This window comes from Nelusetta ayraudi, unplaced genomic scaffold, assembly GCF_046127955.1.
Source record: "Nelusetta ayraudi isolate G7.1 ecotype Tasmania unplaced genomic scaffold, CSIRO-AGI_Nayr_v1 ptg000019l, whole genome shotgun sequence".
Taxonomy (NCBI): Eukaryota; Metazoa; Chordata; class Actinopteri; order Tetraodontiformes; family Monacanthidae; genus Nelusetta; species Nelusetta ayraudi.
The window spans coordinates 4,239,754-4,260,000 of NW_027466069.1; the positions used below are offsets into that span (position 1 = coordinate 4,239,754).

The 20,247-nt window shown below is 44.9% G+C and overlaps 2 protein-coding genes across 4 annotated transcripts in view; both read right to left on the reverse strand.

Moving 5' to 3' along the window:
• mib2 (MIB E3 ubiquitin protein ligase 2) overlaps nucleotides 1–18,024 on the reverse strand; it is a 42,645-nt gene extending 24,621 nt beyond the window's left edge. Inside the window, exons 1-3 of one of the 3 annotated variants that reach the window (XM_076026506.1) lie at nucleotides 17,759–18,024; nucleotides 4,418–4,819; nucleotides 3,245–3,416 (exon numbers count right to left, since the gene is read on the reverse strand). In XM_076026506.1, coding sequence (XP_075882621.1) covers nucleotides 3,245–3,416; nucleotides 4,418–4,640 — 395 coding nt within the window. In that variant the 5' untranslated portion in view covers nucleotides 4,641–4,819; nucleotides 17,759–18,024. Of the gene's footprint in view, nucleotides 1–3,244; nucleotides 3,417–4,417; nucleotides 4,820–11,354; nucleotides 11,527–16,549; nucleotides 16,710–17,758 lie in introns of those variants that run through there. The other 2 variants (XM_076026505.1, XM_076026504.1) reach the window with 2 other exon arrangements.
• Nucleotides 18,025–18,923: 899 nt separating this feature from the next.
• The window catches only part of ubiad1 (UbiA prenyltransferase domain containing 1), a 3,609-nt gene continuing 2,285 nt past the window's right edge, over nucleotides 18,924–20,247 (reverse strand). The window contains exon 3 of the mRNA XM_076026507.1: nucleotides 18,924–19,753. Within this exon, the coding sequence (XP_075882622.1) occupies nucleotides 19,266–19,753 (488 nt within the window). The 3' untranslated portion in view covers nucleotides 18,924–19,265. The remainder of the gene's footprint in view (nucleotides 19,754–20,247) is intronic.

Genomic DNA, 20,247 nt, shown 5'->3' on the forward strand with positions numbered 1-20,247 from the left:
CTATCAGTGAACCATCTGATAGGGTTACGTAAGTTTGTCAAGCAGTCACAAACTATTAAATAGAAAAACAAACAGACTGGTTAAAGGTCTCTGCCTCTGCAAAGGTTGGTGGCCACCAAGCTCAGCCAGGTGTTGGCACCCTGCGAACTGCAAACATGTGGAGGGTCCAACAAAGCATCAGTTTCAGCAGGAAGCGAAAACGCAGGCCGTTTGAATAAATATGCCGTTTTCAGGAAATCTGTGGAGGTTTTATTGAATAATTCATGCTGTGAGGCTGTTCGACTGAAGTCCAAGATCAAAAATAAAGATGTGAAAATGAGTCCAAAATTAGATCATTTTATCAGTATCTTGTGATTTCCAGATTTGGTTCTGTTTGGCATTTGAAAATTAGAACGCACAAATTAAAATAAAGGACGGCCATTTGTGATTTTGTGGGGGGTTGACTAGTCAGACTACATGCAAATTATTGTTATTTAACATTAGTAAAGCAGATTTTGTATAATCTGGGACTTTAAATACTAAGATTGATGCCACTGGACTGCACCTTACCAGTAGAGACCTTGATTTTAAACCCCAGTGTGTCCACAAAGACAATAAAAAATGTTTCAATCTCACCTTACTTTAGGGTTATTTACTACATCTGAAAAGCATTCTCTAAAAAGCCACAAATGATTTGACTAAACCACAGGATTCACTGTATTGCATAATTCAAGTCAGCTCCTTTTTATGGGGGGGCAAAAAAAAGAGGAAGTCTGAGCGAAAGGGAATTTTCTTCGATGCAATGTATTTTTAGTTTTCCGCTTTTGACCTCATCATATTCTCATATGACAAGGCCAGCTAACACGCATGCGCGAGCGCACACACAAGCGCACGCACGCACAAACACACACACACACAATAGCAGCAGATGTTTAAGGCCGCAAATCATTTTACTACTCAGTCAGTCATTCATGATCAAAGAGAACAGATCCGATTTTTAGCTTCTATTATCTTTTATGTGGAAACCATTTAGAAAAAAGAAAAAAAATTACACAGGGCTGGAATTAATGAATACTTCAAAGTAGCAGTGAAATTGGTGTCATTTTACAACTCAAAAATGTTTATATTTTAAATAATTGTAAATAACGAATAAAGGGACTCCTTTTTGCAGCTGGTCTTATTGACATGCCAGAGTTATCACTAAGAGTGAGAGGCTGATCACAGTCTACGAATGAGAAGCCCTCGTCAGTCTGGAGGGTCACATGGGCTTCTTAATGAAGAACAATGCTTAGCCAAACAACATTACCGGCTAAGCTAACAGCACGAATGACAACACAAGCGCAGCACTTCTGCTTTTGTCATGGCACACAGAGTCACAGGCCTCGAGATAATGTGCTTTCACAATATTGTTTAATTGGGGAAAAAAAAAAAACTCCCCAGAAAGCAGCATATTCAGCACTCTGGTTACAGCCTGCAAATGATGCTGAAACTGATGAACTGTTGGACGCGTCTGGAAGGTGATTCGGATAAGTTGGTTTCAGAGGGGAGAGTAAAAACTGTTGGTGGTTGGTGATCGCCAATGTGTGTCCTTTGCTTTGACTTTGCACAGTTAGAAAATATGCTCTAGTTTAGTTTTAAATATGCTCTAGTGCTAGAGTCTAGATTTGTTGTGTTGGGTGTTGTTCTGCAGTAAACCAAAGAACACTAGGGAATTCAGTCAAGCCTTTGAAGGAAAGAAAGTGAGAGCAGAAGGAGCAGGAAGACGACTGGAGTCAGGCTCAGGTCGCAACGCGAAGGTGGGTTTCACTGCTGCAGCTCAGCCCCCATCACATCTGAACCTAACCTGAGGAAAGGAAGTCTTGGTTTTCATCCCTGTTTACGTTTATTCCTTCAGACAGCGGAGGATGGGGCGGTGGGGGTGGACTTCAATGGAACCACGTCGGAAGTGGACCAGGATAAACTGTAGATGGAATCTGGGTCGTACGTATCACCTTGTTAAAAAAAGGGGAACCGGCCGCCGAGCTGACATTCAGACAGCGCCCGCAGCCGTTTGGAGCGGCGCTTGTGAAGTGATGCAGAAGAGCCGATTCTGCAGGGAGGAAAGGGGGACTGACTGGGCCAGATCTGGAGGACGCGGGACACTTGGAGTCGGCGCGCGCTAAACATTTCACCCCGGCCAGGCCAAGTATGGTCGGCCCGGGCTGAGTCAACGCACAAAAATAACCACCGTGGAGCAAAACGCACGCGGCCGTAAATCCTGGCGTAATATCAAAGCATTATTTACCATTTACCTACAATCAGACTGAACGCGGAGGGGAGAGTTCTAAGATTTTTGTTTTGCTCCGAGTTGGCATTGCGACTCAGCCGCCGAGTCATCGTGTAACCGCAGAGAACAGGACGTGTTTGTAGAGCGTTCTGCTTCCAGGAGGTGAAAATGGAGAAGAAAGAGGCCAGGAGCCAAACTGTGAAATGCCCATGACCCCGATTTTGACGCTTTCAATTCCTTTTCAAGAGTCTCCTTTGTTTGCGTAGTTGGGTAACTACCTATGCAAAGACTGGAGAACACAGCAAAGTCAGTCTGTTGGTTTTTGTTTCAATGCCACATAACTACAAATTATTTTTATTTTATTTTATGGTTGTTGTTTTTTTATATATATATATATTATTTTATACTGCACTAAAATCTCTCTTTTTACTATTGTTTAGCTCTTTGCATGCCTTTCATTACACCAAATTTCTCTAGGAGATCAATAAAGCATCTATCTAATCTAATCTAAATAAAAGAGATCAATTTTTTTCACACTGATTTTGCCATGTACAGCGTCACCTTATATTTTCATCCACAGCGGGCAGGCCACAATCCAAGAATCATGGCTTGTAAAATACGCCTTTAAAGTTCACAGGACTTTACCGTCTTTTTCTAATTTGTACAGTTAATGAGGTGGCATGGACTTTGTTAGTGCCGTATCAATACACCCTGAGATACTGTCACACTTGTGCGGGCCACCCCTGTCGCAGGGAACAGTTAGCCCCTGAATTTGAAGTGATCCATAAAGGGGAAAAAAAACAGGCGACATCCTGTTTATCTCCAAGGGCCTTGAAGGTCCAGTTAATTGGGAGGAAATCGGCCCTAATGAGATCTTACCTTTAATGGGCAGCGATGGGTCAGTTGCGCTCACACACGCACTCACACACACGCAGGGAGACATGACGGATAACGCCATTACTGTAATTTAGATGGTGATCAACGGCGGTCGGTACTCACGGCTGCGAGTGCGCCGTCTCGTAGCGCTCGAAGGCGTGACCCAGGTCGTGCTTGTTGTTCATGTAGCACTGCGTGCACAGGTCGTAGTCGAAGCACACCTTGCACTTCCAACGCATGCCCATGATGCCGTGCTTCTTGCAGCTGTCGCAGATGATGTTGGAGTGGCGCACGCCTGCAAGGACAGGAGGAGAAGAGTTCAACCGCGAGCTTCGTCAGTCTTACTGCAAAAGGCCAAATTAAAAGCAGCCTAACCAAAAATAGATAAATAGAATAAGCCAGAGTCCCTTGGCTCCTCAACGCCACACCCGCGCTATTGGTTGGATTGCCGAGCCCGTGAGGCTGGGAAAAAAAAAACGTCGCTTTAAAATGGAGCAAGATGCTAATGAGTGAGTTGTGTCTAAAATAGAGGTGGCGATGCACCGAGAGACGCATCTACCAGCGCTGGGCTCGTAGGAGAATAAGTTCGATAAAGCGACCTGAATTAACCTGAGTAAGACCTGGAAAAAAACATTTTTTGTTTGATGTTATATTATTATGTTATTACTATGTAATTACGATAATCAACAAAAAAAAAAGTAAACGTTGACATGAAGACTTTATGACAAGACATTGTGTTCCAAAGATTCTATAACAAGGGGCACCAACTTGGTAGCCCCACCAGGTAGCCCCTATCTTCCCCCCAGGACCACGTAAGTCGCCCGCAACACAACCCGTTGGGCTGCGTTTACAATTTGATTTTATCCATCCTTGTTAAGTCATTGTTGATATTTATTGAGAACTCTTTAACGTGATCAGTGTCTTCACATAGATCAATAATATGTGACTGAGGAAATCTGTTATCTGAGGAGAGTGAAGCAAACTCGTTGCCCTTCATATGCCTCCGGTCTCAGGTTGAAAAAGGTTGGTGGCTACTGCTTTGTTAGTTGACAAATAAAATGATGTTCGGTGAAACAAGTAGCTTATTTCTTTCACCCAGACATTGGTAAACCAGCACATTTTTTTGTTGCATAAAAAATATTACGAAACTCATTTTTTTTCAAAGGTCATCAAACTCCTACTCCCAGTACAAACTGCTCAGATTCAGATTCAGCTAGTTTTGGACTCCTCAAGAGCTGAGTGTTTGAATCGATAAAGTTTCCCCGATTGAAACGGACTGCAGCCCGGCGCTCCTACCGATCTGGGCGTTGTCATAGAGCAGCAGGTCGTAGCAGCCCTGGTAGCCGGTGCGGTAGTTGGTGCGCGTGCCGCTGTCCCACTGCACCACCACCGTCTTGTCCGGCGTGGTGGTGCTGCCCTGCCGCCCGATCTCCACCACGGTGCCCACGTGGCCCTCGCCGTCGTCCTGGTTCCCCCACTTCCAGTCCAGGCCGCGCACCACTCGCATGCCCACCTCCATGCTGCCTCCTCGGCTGGGGCCTGGCCCGGTGGCCGAGCGACACGGCCGGGGCCTGGCAGCGCTGTCGCCTCCGCTGCCGCTGCGCCGCCGGAGCTTGTTGGGGCCGGAGCTGGCGCGAGTGCAGGAAATCGCCGTCAGCGATGGCACCAATGATGTTTCCGGGAACAGGTCGGGTGTGACTGGGGAGGAGAGAGAGAGTGAGAGCAAGTGATCACTAGTGGTGCGCAATACTGCAAGATTTGGTGTCGATCCAACACCAAATACATACAGGGCCAGAATCGCCAATGCTGATATGATACCGACACCTTTTAATAAAGGTGAATGTATCATCAATTTGCTAAATCTGAATGAATTTTCATGACCTTCAAATGTTTTTGTGATGTTTTTCCTTGTGGATTATTAATGAGTTAAAACAAATTATTTTTTTATGCATTTAAGGTAAATAGAAAACCTTTGTCCACACCATACGGTGACCTTTACACCTTTATGTACTTTATGCACATAACCTGTAAAATAATCCATCTGTCAATATAATGTAAGCATCTTGTGTATACCTTCTTAGTAGGGATGCAAATTATGGATTCATTCATTGATCATTGATTGACCTTTTCGATCGATTAACGATTAATTGATCAGTGGCGATTTTCCCTGAGAACCTAAATTTCACATTGAAAAATGTGTAAGGAACACATTATTTAACCCTTAAGTAATGTTGAGGGTCCAATGTGTCACATTTTTACATTAGAGAACAGTAAAAACACCCTGAACATTTATCCTCAGGCTTTAAGTTGACTTCTAATGGGTCACATTTCAACATTATTTTTTTTTAAGTTGTTTAAAAGTAGCTTGTTCTAGGTATATTATGACATTACAGTATCGACAGGTGAATTACTCTTTCCTGCCACTGCACTGTTAAATTGATATTAACTACCTGTGTAAAAAAATTTCAATTAATTGCGATTAATTTAATTTAATTGAATCGATTAAATTCTTAATCGACAATTAATCGATAATTGATTAATTGTTAACATCCCTACTTCTTAGTCTATAAATATTTTATTTTATTATTTTTAATCAATATAATAGTCCTTCTTTTGCACTGTATTGTTGCTGTAATTATGCAAATTTCCCAAATGTGGGATTAATAAAGGCTTCTTCTACTCTATTTAGGGCGGAAGTCTTCAGAAAGAGCTGCTTGTTTGCCCGTCGTTTAGTTGTTTTTGCTTGGAATTATTGTCACAATCATTTCATGACACGGGGTAAAACAAAAAAAAAATTGTAATCCAATTTACCCGGCAACCCTGTAGTAGGCTAAACATAATATTCAAAGCATACAAATGCAATATCTAGAGCCAAACTGAAAGTTCCAATCTCATTGCACTAATATCAATCAATAGCAACAGCTTGGTGGAAGCCAGGAGAAAACATACTGAGCTGGTCAGCAACAGCTGATTACTTGCAGGAAAGGTTCGCTCTCGTCCCGCAGCTCTTAAAAAGGGAGATGTCACACCTGTGTGCTGTCAGACCACATGTCGGTCAGTGGCTGCTGAGGGCCTTGTAAACTCAACGCGCCATATGTCTCATTAATTGAGAGAGGTGGTGTTGTTGCTTTATGTGGCGTTTTCTTTTTATGTGTTTCTATTTTTTTCTTGCTGCGATGCTTGGTGGATCATTTACTGGGGGGCCTCTCGCTGTGCCGCGCGCCGTGTCTTTGGGAGAGAGCAGCTGGACTCGTCCTGCCACGGCCTGCTGCGCTAAATCGAGCCCTGACCTCAGTCACACACACACAAACACACACACACATGCACAAACACACTCTCACACATGCACATGTGCGCACGCAGACAAATTAAGCAGGGCAGTGTTTTGGCTGTGCGCCTGTCCTGAAGCTCAACCAGAAAATTGAATTAAGAACATTTTGAAAATGACATGAATAGTTTAAATCCCTTTAAAAAAGATATTTGCCCCACACCCTCCACCACCACCACCACCAATCACAGGTACATCAGCCATCTACCACCCTACTTTTTGCTTTACATGAAAGGCTCTGACTGAGACCAATAAGGAAGTGGCCAAAAAAATCTATTAAATATAGGTGATAGATGATATCATTAACAAATATTATACCAATGCTTATTATTCCCAAACTCAATCTCACAGACAGTGGAATTCCATCTCTAAGAAACTTGTGAATTACTTGCAGAAGACATGTGTGACAAAGTTTGAGTTATGATTGTACAAGCTGTTTTACCCTAAGTCGTCTTATTATAAGGACAAATGTGATTATTACCAACAATGTAAACAAAATCCGATGACTGTACTGTGGTTTAAAAGCTCAGATCTCTGTCATCAGACACATTTCCAGTCCTAAATTCAAGTGGAGAAACCTCAAGCCATATTAACCATATTTAGCCCTCTGTTTACAGCCTCCTGCTGCTGCCCGAACTGATCATCGTCACGGTTGGAAGGGGTCAAAATCCAGGCCTCCAGCAAGATAAAGTCTGCTGAAGAGGCCCATTAGCCCTCGCTAGAATGCTGCTAAATAGGGGTAAAACCAGCAGGCAACACACACACACACACACACACACACACACACACACACACACACACACACACACACACACACACACACACACACACACACACACAGTACAACACCGACACTATACTGACCATCCCGAGTCTCACAGCGGTGCAGAACAGAAATTGCAAGCCGTGTTTGTCAAAGGAGTCAATAAATCTGACCACATTCTTCAGCAGATGGTGCCACTAATCCACTTTTTCCCTCTGTTGACAATCACCATTAATCTAAAGTGGAGCTCAAGCCTTTTTTACTGCGGACATCTGATATCGAGACACGTGTGCATGCGGGGACACGTCGCGGAGAGGCGCGCTGCTCGGCATCGACTCAAACTCCTGCGCAGACAAAGCCTTAAATTGCCTCCTTTTCTCGGGTCATTTTCAAGCCGACTCGTTTTGTTTGTTGACACCCTCGCGGTTCGCTCGTGGGGCTTAAATCAGGGGGAGAAAAGGGTTTCAGAGCCTCAAATGATAGAGCAGACAAGTGAGATTACCCTGGCACGCTTATCGAGATTACAATGTCATTGTCGCATTAAGGGGCATCTGGTTGAGCATGAAAACATATGGGGTGGAAGGGAGACGGGGGAGAAGAGGAGCGGAAAGCTTCTTTTTTTTTTTAAATCTGATTTTATCTATTTGACATTTCGGGACTATTTATTTCTCGACTCGAATTGTTGACAAGAAAGAAAAAAAAATGATGATTAGAAAATGCTGAAACCCAAGGTTCGAAGTGACTTTGACTGGTTTGCTTGGACGCCAACGTCCAGATAATAAATGTAAAACTTCAGAGGAGAAACAGGCAACATAGGACCGGCTGAGTCTCCGCACCGACGACGCAGTCAGGATGAATCGTTCCTTGACCTGAAATGCTGAACACTGGCAGGAGGATTTTTTTTCTCTCTTTTTTTTTTGGGAGGTGGTATAAAAATAGACGCTCATCAGACAGCGGATCTCACGATCTCGTGCTGCAGACACGGAGGGAGAAATTAAACTACCACCTACGTTCAAAAGTCTTATTAGCCAAAACATATATCAAGTCGCTTCCCACTCTGCCGCCCCCGCATCGTGTTGTTCCGCAGGAGAATAAAAAAAACATGTAGTCAAGAGAGAGAGTTTATCTCATCGCAATTAAATAGAGCAGCAGCAGTCAGTACGGGCAAGAAGACAATGAGGGGATTCAAGGGCTGATTCCACCTACACAGCCAGCTCCAATCCGCCACCTTGTTCTCCGCTGTGGGCTTCGTCTTGTCTGGAAAACACACTCGAGAATCACAACACACTTCAAGCCACGTTTCTGTCCAGAATATTCAGTAAAAATGTATCTCCGTTTTATTAACTTCCCAAAAGCTTGTTTTTTTGTTTTTTTTCTTTTGTGGAATGATGACAGATGGCTACTGCCAGAAAATAAGAGGGATTATTACATACCAACAAAGCTATTACCTCGCGCTGGAATCCGAGCCTGCCAGTCAGCGGGGCTTTGAAAACCGCAACTTGGCAGCTGCCACGAAAAGAACATTCAGGTTGCTGCAACCAAAGAAAAGACTCTCCGAGGGAGATTTCAGACTGACGGCTGACAAGGTTTTAGGAGGTTTTAGAAGAAGGAACCGGTTTTCAGTCCAAGCTGGGTTTCTCTACTTGCACTTCTGTGTTTACTCGTGCGTTTCTGCATCTCGTTTTCTTGTTTGCGCTACGTTCGCAACAAGTAGTTGCCAGATCCCGAGGCCATGCCACCATACCAGACAACACAATATGTTTTCAGGTATGTTAGCTTTGTGGAGTTCAAGTGGATATAAAGTCCATGAAGTCCCTCAAGCGACGGCAGCTCAGTTTGGGAAGTGGCAACTTCTCTGGTGGAACGACAAAGCTGTACAAAACTATCTGACAGTTTTGTCAGTGAAACCTCGGGACCACCTTGATAAGGTTCTGGAGATGTCTTCTTCGGCCAAAATGGAAGTCTTCCTTAAGTTGGTAGTTCTAAATTTCGTACTTGTGACTGGCACCCTGGCTACGGATACAGAGCACCCATCTGGGGTAGGAACGTGTGACTACATATGCTTGCTTTAGTCATACGTAACATTATTGATGCAGGATTTAAATGTAGCCCCCTGAAACATGACTCAGCAAACCGCAGAAGGTCAGAAACTGTGCACGTGACAGAAAGACCTAAATCCAGTTCAACGACTGAGACATTCTGTCATTTACAGGGAAGGCAAGATACTGCTAAGCAGAAAATATACAAGTTAAAAATGAGTACAGAAGATGTTACAAATTGCCGATTAAACAAATGTCCCAAAAAAAATCTGTTCAATTAGAACAAAATTAGTAATGTTCTTGACTATCTAGAAGAAAAATCACTTCACTTCTACATTCCATTAGCATAGTAACACCGGGAGAAACCAGTTTATAGATAGACCGTGAGCGACAAAGGCATTACAGCTCTGTGCCGGAGGTAACAGATGGGCTGGCTTCCGCCACGCAACAGTGCTGGGGCCCAACCGCGAGGACAACATCAAACTCCTTTCACACAAGCAAGCAGATCACAACAAGAATAAACACAACATCAAATATTCCCACACACACAGGCCAAACTTGCTCCAAAATGTTACACAGAAAAAATAAACTTCCACAGTCTTTTCTAAATGGCACATGCGGCTTTGACTTCCAAGAAAAAGTAACTATGACATTGTTTCACATTTATTTTACAACAGATGTAACAATAAAAGCAGGACTAACAGCGGAGTCGTCACTGGTCATACTGTTTCTCAGTGTACTGGCCGTGCCAACTGAGAGGATATTTAGGGCCCTGAGGGTTGCACAATCCCGGAATTGCAAAATGGGAGCGCTTGGAACCTGTCGTTCAATGTGAAAAATCACAGAACTGATCATCTTTCAACAACCATGTCACACACACACACACACACACACACACACACACACACACACACACACACTTGTGTAGAAAAAAAAAAAAACATGTTTCAAAAAAACATCTGTTTCAAAGAATACATTTTTATCAAACATTTATCTGTTGGTGTGTCAGTTTCTCAAAAAGCCCACTGACTTTGTCAGAGACACTGACAAAGTGGAGACTAGTAACCCACCTTTGAATACAAAGTCGATCAGTTTTCAAATGATTTGCAAAGTAACAACAAATCCACGTGTCAAATGGAAATTATGTGCAAAGGCCTCTGACAGCCTGAAGTCTGCGTCATAACAGTGGTAACAGCCCATCACGCTGGTTGGAACTGCTGCTTAGACAAACACAGTTTAGAGGAAGACGTGTTGCGAGATGACATTCAGGACGAAGAAGAGGAAGTGATTAATGAACTGCGGGAGCTGAAACTCAGCCTCAGCCTCAGCTCTTCTTCTGCAGAGACTGACTGCAAGTTTCCAACAAGGTCCGGTGAACTGAGGCGTGACGCTTGGTGTCATGCAGCACATTTATGATGTGTTTCTAATCTGCACACCAATCACTAAGCAGCTTGTGGTTCAGTCGCAGGCTGAGGAGAGTTATTATCAAGCGGAGCAATTTCCATCAGATATGAGCCGACATGTGCTCCGACCGGATTATATTGTGCCGTTTTCCCACAATGCCCTCCACTTACTGGCTCGACATGAAGTTCCAGCCACATCAGCTATGCACGTTGGACATGAGTGGAAGCCTGTTGGAACTGGTTTGCATCAGAAACATCTGGTGGCCGGAGGATTTTTCAGGAAAATCAATAATGGCCCTGAGTGAACGACACATTCGTTGAGAAGATCTCGGAAAAGCAGACTGTAAACGAGACGCTTTCCAAGCCGGGCTTTGAGCTCCGTCTGCGCCCGTTTTTCTGTGGACTTAGTTGAAGATAGACTTTAGTTTTCACCCTCCAAACAAACACAACTGTAGATTCCATCTTGACAGCCGTGCCCCACAGAAGGTTAATCGAGTGAACAACAGACCTACACAACAGTCTGATGTTGGCACGCTCATTCACATCATATTTCCCTAGAGCTGGATTTTTATGCTGGTGTTGTTTTTTTTGCAAGAACCCGTGTTACCAGCACATCGTCTTCCTCCGGGTAGTACTCCTACATGTGACGACACAATCCACAGAAGATCCTCCAATGATAACAGCTTATCATCATACTTACTCGCTACGATCCTCAGCCCACTTTTGAACATGCTTGCAGCCGTATGATTCTAGGGTACCAGGTTTCCGCTACAATCCGAACACAAGTGGCAGAACGATGTGAAATCCCTTGGTTGTGATGCAGCTCCGTCCCCTGACCTGGGACTGAGCTCTTCGCCGAGCTTTTCTGAGTATTTGGTTTGCCGTTGAACTTTGCTCTTTGTTTTTGGAACATGTGGTTCAGTTCTTCCCTGTTTCCCCCCCCCGGTCTGCCTGATGTCGTTTTAAGAACTGGACGAGCCTGATGCCTTAAGTAGGAAGAAAAATACACCCCAGCTGACTAGAGGTCAAAGAAATACCTCACGAAAACGTAGGCTGAGCCACCGGAAGCACTCAGCTTCAGGTGAAGGGATTACTGTGTGAGAGAATGGGCCATTGTAAGGTCGCAAGTCAGTCAGTCCGCCACGCAAGTGGAAGTCTGATACGGCCGGTGGCTCTTGCACCTCCTGGTCACACGTCATTCCAAAAAGTCAACACTGAGTCACATGTCGCAGCATGTGTGCAAAGCTCGCCACTCGCTAGTTGTGACAAATTCGCAGAAAACAAAAGCATCCCTTCAGTCTTCTCCGAGTTCCCGCCAATGTGGAAGGGAAAATTCTTCGTTGAGTGCGTAAGACGTGAAAATCAATGCGATCCTCTGGGCAACATGGTAATCCTCTTTCACAAGTCCTGCAGTCACACTTTATGAGGAAATTCCCTTTCAATACATGTCCGGACAAGCCTCTAATGTGACAGATTCAGACGTAAAGGGTCTGATTTTCAAACAGCTTCTTCTATTTGGGTTAAACACATCCGAGCGGCACTGACAGTATGCACCCGTGGCTTTACGCACAAACTATTTTCTGCAAAAGCTTTGACTCCACAACCCTATCACGATAAATCATCTTTTTCTGTTGTTGCTGCTTGTTGCTCGCCCCGTCGGCAGAAGCCACGATGTCCAGATGTCGACCTTGCTGCCTGTTTAGCATGTCTATCAGATTTACGACACACTGCAATGACATGTGCCACGGCCGACGTATAGCTGGTCACGGACGCATACTGGCTGAGCACGTGTCTCCTCGACGTTCCTGGAAGGTAAACAGCACAATCAGCACGCTTTGTGTCGCTTTGTGTCTCAAAACGGGACGTTCCGTAATGCTACTAAAAAGCCAACCGGGGACGACTGTGATCCCGTTGCCTTAAAGAAACCGATCCTCTCTGACTCACAGGAGTGACCCATTGGACTGAAATGACACCTCATAAATAAAGCATATCCTGTTCAGCCAGCTGCACTGTTAACCTGTTGGTACGGCAAAGTCAGGTTGAACGTAGAGAGAGCCTGCCAACAACGGGGCAATAAAGGAGGATGGAAAGGAAGCTGCTGCTGCTACTGGTGCTACATCAATGCTTCAGAAGGTTGTAGTAAAAAATAAATCGTACCCTACCAGTGGTGCGAGCAATTCCCAGCGAGACAAAAAAAAAAAAGCCTCCTCAGGGGTTGGAGTCCTGTGCTGATGCGCTCGCTGAATGAATGGCCAAGGGAGGAGGAGGAGAGGAAACAGAGGGCGGCGGAGGAGGAGGAGGAGGAGAAGGAGGAGGAGGAGGAGAGCCAGGCCAGTAATCCAGAGACGTGATATACAGTTGCAGTCCCAGCAAAACGCACTGCTCCCGTGGCAGCTCAGAGCCGGTGCATGCAGAAGAAAGAGCCCCACTGCCGCCGCCGCTGCTGCCGCTGCTGCTGCCGCTGCTGCTGCCGCTGCTGCTGCTGTTGGAGGAGGAGGATGCAGCCAGCATTTAGTCCTTTGTGCTTTGTGTCAGCAAGGATTACCACCATGGAAGGAGGAGAAGGCAAAGGAGAAGTGAGGAGAGAGGAGCGGGAGGAGGACAACCATGCGACGAGCGTTGCATTCATGTTGACATTTCCTATTTGAGGGGGAAGAAAAAAAATCGGGGAAAGGCCAACGCGATTGGCTCTGCACAGGACTCCTTCCGATGCTATCTTCCATCCGGGAGGGGGCGGGGGTGGGGAGCTTGGATGATGAGCGTGATCAGCGGCAGCAGGAAGCGTGCGAGGCCGACACACTCTGCTCCGTCGCTGATCAATACGTCGGAGGAACACATGCGCAGCGTTCCCCCGCGAAAAAGCACGCACGACCCTCCTGCTCACAGCCCCTCAGGGGGACATGGCTCAGTCTGCCACCAATGAGGAGGCAGCCACGGCACAGAGGGGGAGGGGACGGAGGAGGGGGAGCAATTCACAGGGAGGGTCTGAGTGCTGTTGTTTTTTAATTTTTCATTTTTTTAGGCGACGGGGGGGTTGTTGGTGTGGGGGACTCGAGGGAACAGTGGGGTGGTGGTGGGGGGGGGGGGGGTTGATGAATGGGTACCTGCTCGTGGTCCTCATCTTAAGTGGCAAAGCACCAGGGAAGAGAGACGAGCTGCATTCCCCTTACAGTTTTTCGCAAAATAAAAGCCATATTTCTAAATTCTCGACGAAGTGCAACTGCGATTCGCAGGCGTTTCCACTGAATGGTGTGAAGCGCATAAGCCGTAATTCTTGTGAAATCTCATCCCGCAAAATTTACGAGAATTACGTTTGCTTTGGTTTGTTTACATTTGTTTGCTGTCCACAATGATTGTTGTATTTTTCTCTTTGGTTACTCGTAAAATATATTCCGTCTCCTCCACCGTCCAAACGGAACGCGCCATTTTCACGTGAAGTGAGTTGGTCACGTGACCCCGTACGTCACGTCCGTTAAATCGTAAATGCGATAAAAGTGTTTCCATGATGATTTTGCGATATACCTCTATATCGACACGCCTGAAAAACCACCTCATGAGAGCGTAAAAACCTTTTGGGGATATCGAGGTTTTTCGAAGTTTAGGTGTTTCCAGTCCGAGTTTTTCTATTGCGATATTTAGGTTTTGCGCAATTCTAGGGGTAATGGAAACGCAGCTACTGCCAGGCTACTGCACGCCAATGGGGAGAGAGGTGGGGAGTGTGTGTGTGTGTGTGCGTGTTTGTGTGTAATGATATTTTTTAATGCCCCTCCCCAGCCCTCCAGCCAGTGAAGACGTCAGCAATACGGCCTTGACAGCATAACGGCCGGGCCAACACGTCTTATCAGAAGATGCTGGCACAGACGTGAACACTCAGCTGGTTGTTTGCCATGAAACCATGAATCAGAGGGGTTGGGGAGGGAAGTGGGGACGAGGGTTGTGGGGGGGTGGGGGGGAGGGTCGGGAGAAGTGGCTCAGACACATGCTCATAATGGGAGTTCATTACGACATTCACCCATCTTGTAAACAGAGCCGCTGCTGATGCCGTTTGAGTAACAGGCCAGATTAAACAAGGGGAAGCGTTCGCACATGCGACTCCAATTAAACGTGACACAAGCACGAATATCGATGTCATCACACACCAAGATTAGCTCGACGCTAGGACACATGATATTACGCTCTGAGGTGTGTCTTAACAAGAGATGGCCCTATAATGTTGTGTAAATCAGCCACTAGCGGGTTTGATTTTTGGAGGCATAGAAGACTTTTTTTCCTTTACAACAGACCACTGGAGTGTAACATCAAAACAGACCATCCAATGGTACGCCCACTGGGCTGCAAGTCACTAAAATATAAACCTGCGCTGACCGTTTTCTTGGTTGATCAGCCACATTTGTTCCAAAGTGCTGAAGGTCACTGAGAGAAGATCCCCGACTATTGCGGCATGTCATGTGTTGCACAGCGAAAAAAAACGAATGAGTAAAATGAGGAGAAGACATGAAAAGAATGTGCTCCTTTCGCCCTGCAGCTCTGTTGCACTCTGTCAACAGAGCTTCATTTCACTTCTACCTTCATTTCAAGTGGTTCATTAGTAGCCTGTCAGATTTTTATCTCGGCATGTCTCTGGTTTGCAAGATTAGGACAGCAGGCCAGTGTCGACCAGCCGTGGTGTGGGGCCACCTTCTCAGAAGGGGTACCAATGTGTTTGGAGCTCTTTAGTCTGAGATGCCAGAAAGTGACAGTGTCAGGCCTGCCTCAGACCACTTCAAGCTACCAGCTCTCTGTGTCTGTGTTAAAACCTATATAAAACCCACAGCAGACTGTTACCATTAGGGCATACCACCTATGGAAATCTACACAAAAGAGAAGCACATTTATGGGAACTTAGTCCAGTAACCTGAACATGCTGCTTCAACAGTGCCGAATCCTGTTCATGACTATCGTCCTTCAGAGCCCAAATATCCTCACAGTGACCACTGACGCTGACGTATCAAGTGCTCGCCAACCTTTTTATTTATTTTATTTATTTATTTTTAGCAATAAGCAACTATGTGACTTTGACTGTCATCTCTGTAACTATTACACGGCTGGCTGGTGGCCAGGAGGCTGTTAGTCTGACTCTTTGGTCCAGCTGGCACAGTGCTGGTCAGCAAACAGTAAACAGATTGCAAGCTCCCTATTTTTTCCTGCAACTCGTGTCAACTAGATGAGCATTAGAACACGTAGCATGAGAAATTATTATGTACGACTCTTGGAAAGGCTTTCGCACTGCATGATAAATGACATTAAAATAGAATGAAGTACAGGCACAAACCAGACTGAAGATGAGACCAAAACGCTCAAAGTTTGACACAAGCTACTGCAAAAACAAATAATAATCAAATAATAATAATAATAATAATAATAATAATAATAATAATAATAATAATAATAATAACAACATGCCAGTCAGCTAAGAATATGTTTTTCTTTTGCATTTTAGTCCCAGACTTTCCCCACTTAAGATGTAACGTTAAAGAGTTGTGCAGTATGAAACAGTTAGCAGTTGTTCAAATAAAAGGCTGTGATCCATAACCTAGTCTCTTAACCTTCGAGTGGTTCAGCTTGTTTTCATAAAGAATATTTACCTTTGCGTCTGAAAGGGAGCACGCTCAACGACAAATGTGCACGAAGAGTTTATAGGAAGATCTAAAAATACCTTCAGACACAAACAGTCCCCGCAAATCTCCACTACTTTTTTTTTTCCTGGCTGCCCCTCACATTATCAACAGACAAGTTTCCCTTTTTCCAATTACTATCTGTTTATACATTGCAAGAGAACAGAATTGAAAAACAAAAAAGCAGTGTTATTATCATCGTTACAGTGACCATCAAAGACTGACATTTTAAAAGACTCACCTTGATTATTCCCACTCATAAGTTTCCCCATTTCCTCTTAACTGCGCTCAAACCGCTTGCACTCGTTTCCTAAATATAAGAAAGCCCCTTATTTACAAGCATCATAAGCCTTAGAACTGCGTTCTAAATGCCGGTTAAAAGAAACAACGAAGCAGTTGAATACAAAAAAGAAGTTTGCTGAGAGAGAGAGAGAGAGAGAGAGAGAGAGAGAGAGAGAGAGAGAGAGAGAGAGAGGTGTGGCTGAAAGTAATGCTAACTATGAGCAGTTGCGGCTGCAGCGTGTGGCAGCTGTGGCAGCCCGGGTCCTCCCTCGGTGACACCACATGGCCAGACTGATGACAGGTGTACACGGTTACTTTTCCTGTCACAAACGCGTTACTTTATTCAGAACACTGAACTGGGGCCGACACATGTCATGATATTTTTTTTACTGATTATATTCTCTCTCTCTCTCTCTCTCTCTCTCTCTCTCTCTCTCTCTCTCTCTCTCTCTCTCTCTCTCTCTCTCTCTCTCATTAGGATCAGCCCAGGTGACAAGCACCATCATATCGTCCATATCAACCATATACACAGACTGGCAGCTGAGGTCATGCCGAACCTGTCGGTGCGGTGAAATAAATCAATCGCACCTCCAGAGTACAGCTAGCCAAAGTTAGCCAGCGAGCTACTCACCTATAGTCACCTAGACGGGGGACAGGAAAACCCTCAAAATGCCGTTCAAATACTCTAGGCGATTGCGTTTTAGCGACATTCACAGTGCCATTGTATTGACAGACATATTCATAATGCACGATGGGTCTGAATAATTTTCACATTGACCCAGGTGAAATCGAAAGCCAAATAGGATCCTCTCATAGTCGTCACTAATTACACGGCGATGTTTCCATCCGGAGGTGGGGTGTCGTTGACAGCCAGGCGTATTAACCGGATACCAGCCTTGGAAATGCTGCCCCTCCTGGGTGGCCTGCCTCGTTAGCCAGCTAAAAAACTAGGACTCCCGGATAACGGTGCTGAGGGGCAACGTTCATTTTTGACAAATAATGATAATAATAGCAAAATAAAAATGAAAGGTGCTGGGCTGCTGTTCCAGCTCGATGGACAGCCACGCTAGCTAGCTAACTCCTATATGGCCATCCTTCTTTATTGTGATTTAATAAAAGAAAGGGGAAAAAAAGAAAATAAACATTCTTTCGCGTCGCGACGACTTACCGGCACGGTGCCACAACTGTCTAGTCTGCGGACAAATACATTCCCTTGTGGAGGTCCGCCGCAGACGCTGTCACGGCCGGTTGGGTGAAAAATCAGTATTTACTATTTTGAAAGCTTTCGCAGCGCACAGCCATGACAACACGCCCGTGCGTTACGTCACGACAGATGCTGCCTTCACGTGCGCTCCGTCGTAAAGATGACGAAGTCCGGAGATTCGGCCGCGCTCGCAGCGCGATACGTTCGCTCTCAGTTTACCAGCCGCAGGGGCCGCGAGCCAGTGCGGAAGGAAGAGGGCCGTCAGGACACCCGTCCGATGTGTCAGTTCCTCGTGTCTCATCATGTCAAATTAAAAGCATTGCATAATGTCTATATCTGGAAGTGTGCGTGGTGGCGCGGCAATAAATAACAACAATAATAATAAAGCCAAGATAGCATCGAATATAACAGCTTTCCTGTCAATGAAACGCTTGCAAAGACTTAAACGCTGTCGTGATTTGTTCATGTCCATTAGCAGAAACTGGCTCTGAACCTGCATTTCGGGAATGATGGCGGTGAGTGGGGCATGCCGTAGAGATAGCATCCAAATAAACTGTATCACTTCCCTTTAAAGAAAAAAAAAGACAGAAAGAAAGAAAAGAAAAGAAAATTAATTTTAGAATTATTACAATACATTTCAGAAGCTGGATACACTATATTCTCCAGAAAGCATTTTTGTTGTGTTAATGTTGGAGTTCTTTCAGCAAATGTTGTGTAAAACATGTGTAAATGTGTAAATCACACGGTGTGTAAATCTGTGAAAATGACGTTGACTAGAAATTCCATTCGGCAATTCCTGGGTATCCTGTCCAATAGCGCCCCCTGGTGACTAAACATGTTTTGTGCCGCTTGTACAGGTTATGCCCACATTTTAGATCTTTATTTTCGATCTCGTTTTCCAGCGTAATCCAGTACAAATGGATATTCAAATCAGTATATAGATCTCCAGAATAACAGCTAAGTCAGTCTCAGTTTTGATCTTAATAGGAACGAGGACATTAGCAGTTTAGCGGTTGTGGGTTTTATTGAAGTGTCAATGGAATATTTTTTTGGCATTCAAAAAAATTAATTAAATCACAATTTAGAGTAAATTTACTCTATGTATCATACATAAAATATTATACTGATGTGGAAGTAATGATTTATTGAAGCTTTGTATGGTGAAAAATAATCAGTATGGCAAATAAACGTTTATTGTCAGTCCATGTAAAAAAAAAAAAATGTTTGGTTCACCTCCCACTACATGATGATATCACCTTTTTACTTTATCTGACACTTTACAGTAGGCTTAATACTGACAAATGCGTCCAATTCGGCCTTCAGTATCTCAAGAGTAGGACCAAAACTAAATCTCGACATATAAATTAGACAATAAATTAAAGCCCTCTGACAGCTTGTGCAAATACAAACAGGGTACATCTTAAACTAGAGTGTATTAAACCGTCAAAACAAAAAATATCAAAGCTAGTTTTCACAGTAATGGCAGGCTACCTGGCGGCGCTAGAATTATTCCAAACACATAGAAAAGTCCCATCAGGAGGTTGAGCTTGGCTGTCTTTTGCGGGATCTTAGCGTAGCAGCGGCTGCGGAACTGCTTCTCCAGGGGGAAGGCCATGGGCAGCGTGAGCAGCGGCAGCGCCATGCTGATGGTGTAGCGCGTGGCCAGGATGCAGAAGAGCACGTAGGGGACGAAGAGCAGGAGGTTGTAGAGGACGTAGGACAGCGTGGGGCCGATGAGGATGGCCAGGGTGACGATGCCCGCCTGCTTGTCAGAGTCCATGTCTCTAGTGTTGTTGCTGTGGAGGATGGCCTCCGTGTTCAGGGCCAGCGGGACGGCGTACACCAGCGGCAGCACTGACAGGTAGCCCACCTGGGCCGCGTGGGCAAACAACACGGCCAGCGGGCCGAAGGTGATGAGGATGACCACGTCTCCCAGGGCCACGTACTTGAGACCGATACCTGTGGAGGAAACAGCAGGAAGACACAGCTTAGCCTCTCTGGGGTGTGATTGCCTTCAAGAATATTTCAATTGCGTTAAAAGCAACAACCGGAATCAACAGGAACAGGAATCGCGCTTTGGTTCCTTTTCAATCTGATAACCGCTGAGGGAAGCAACAGCTGTTTTTGAGCGCTTGAACACTCCTCCACTGTTAGTAAGTGACAGTTCAATAAGACTCGAGGGAGTTGCGGGAAATTTGCTTCACTCCATGAGAGAATGTATCAGATGAGTGTCATACGTCCTCAAAGGACCGGTTCACAAACGCTCTCTCATCTTCAGCCAGCAGGGTTTGGATGTTTGGAACTAGTGCTGATAGCAGCACTCATTCTTTTGACAATGACTTCCACAGTCGCACTCTATGCAATTAATTATCGATTAATTGTTGATTACTAATTAAATTGATTAAATTATATTAGTTATAATTAATTGAAAATTTTTTACACTAGCAGTTAAT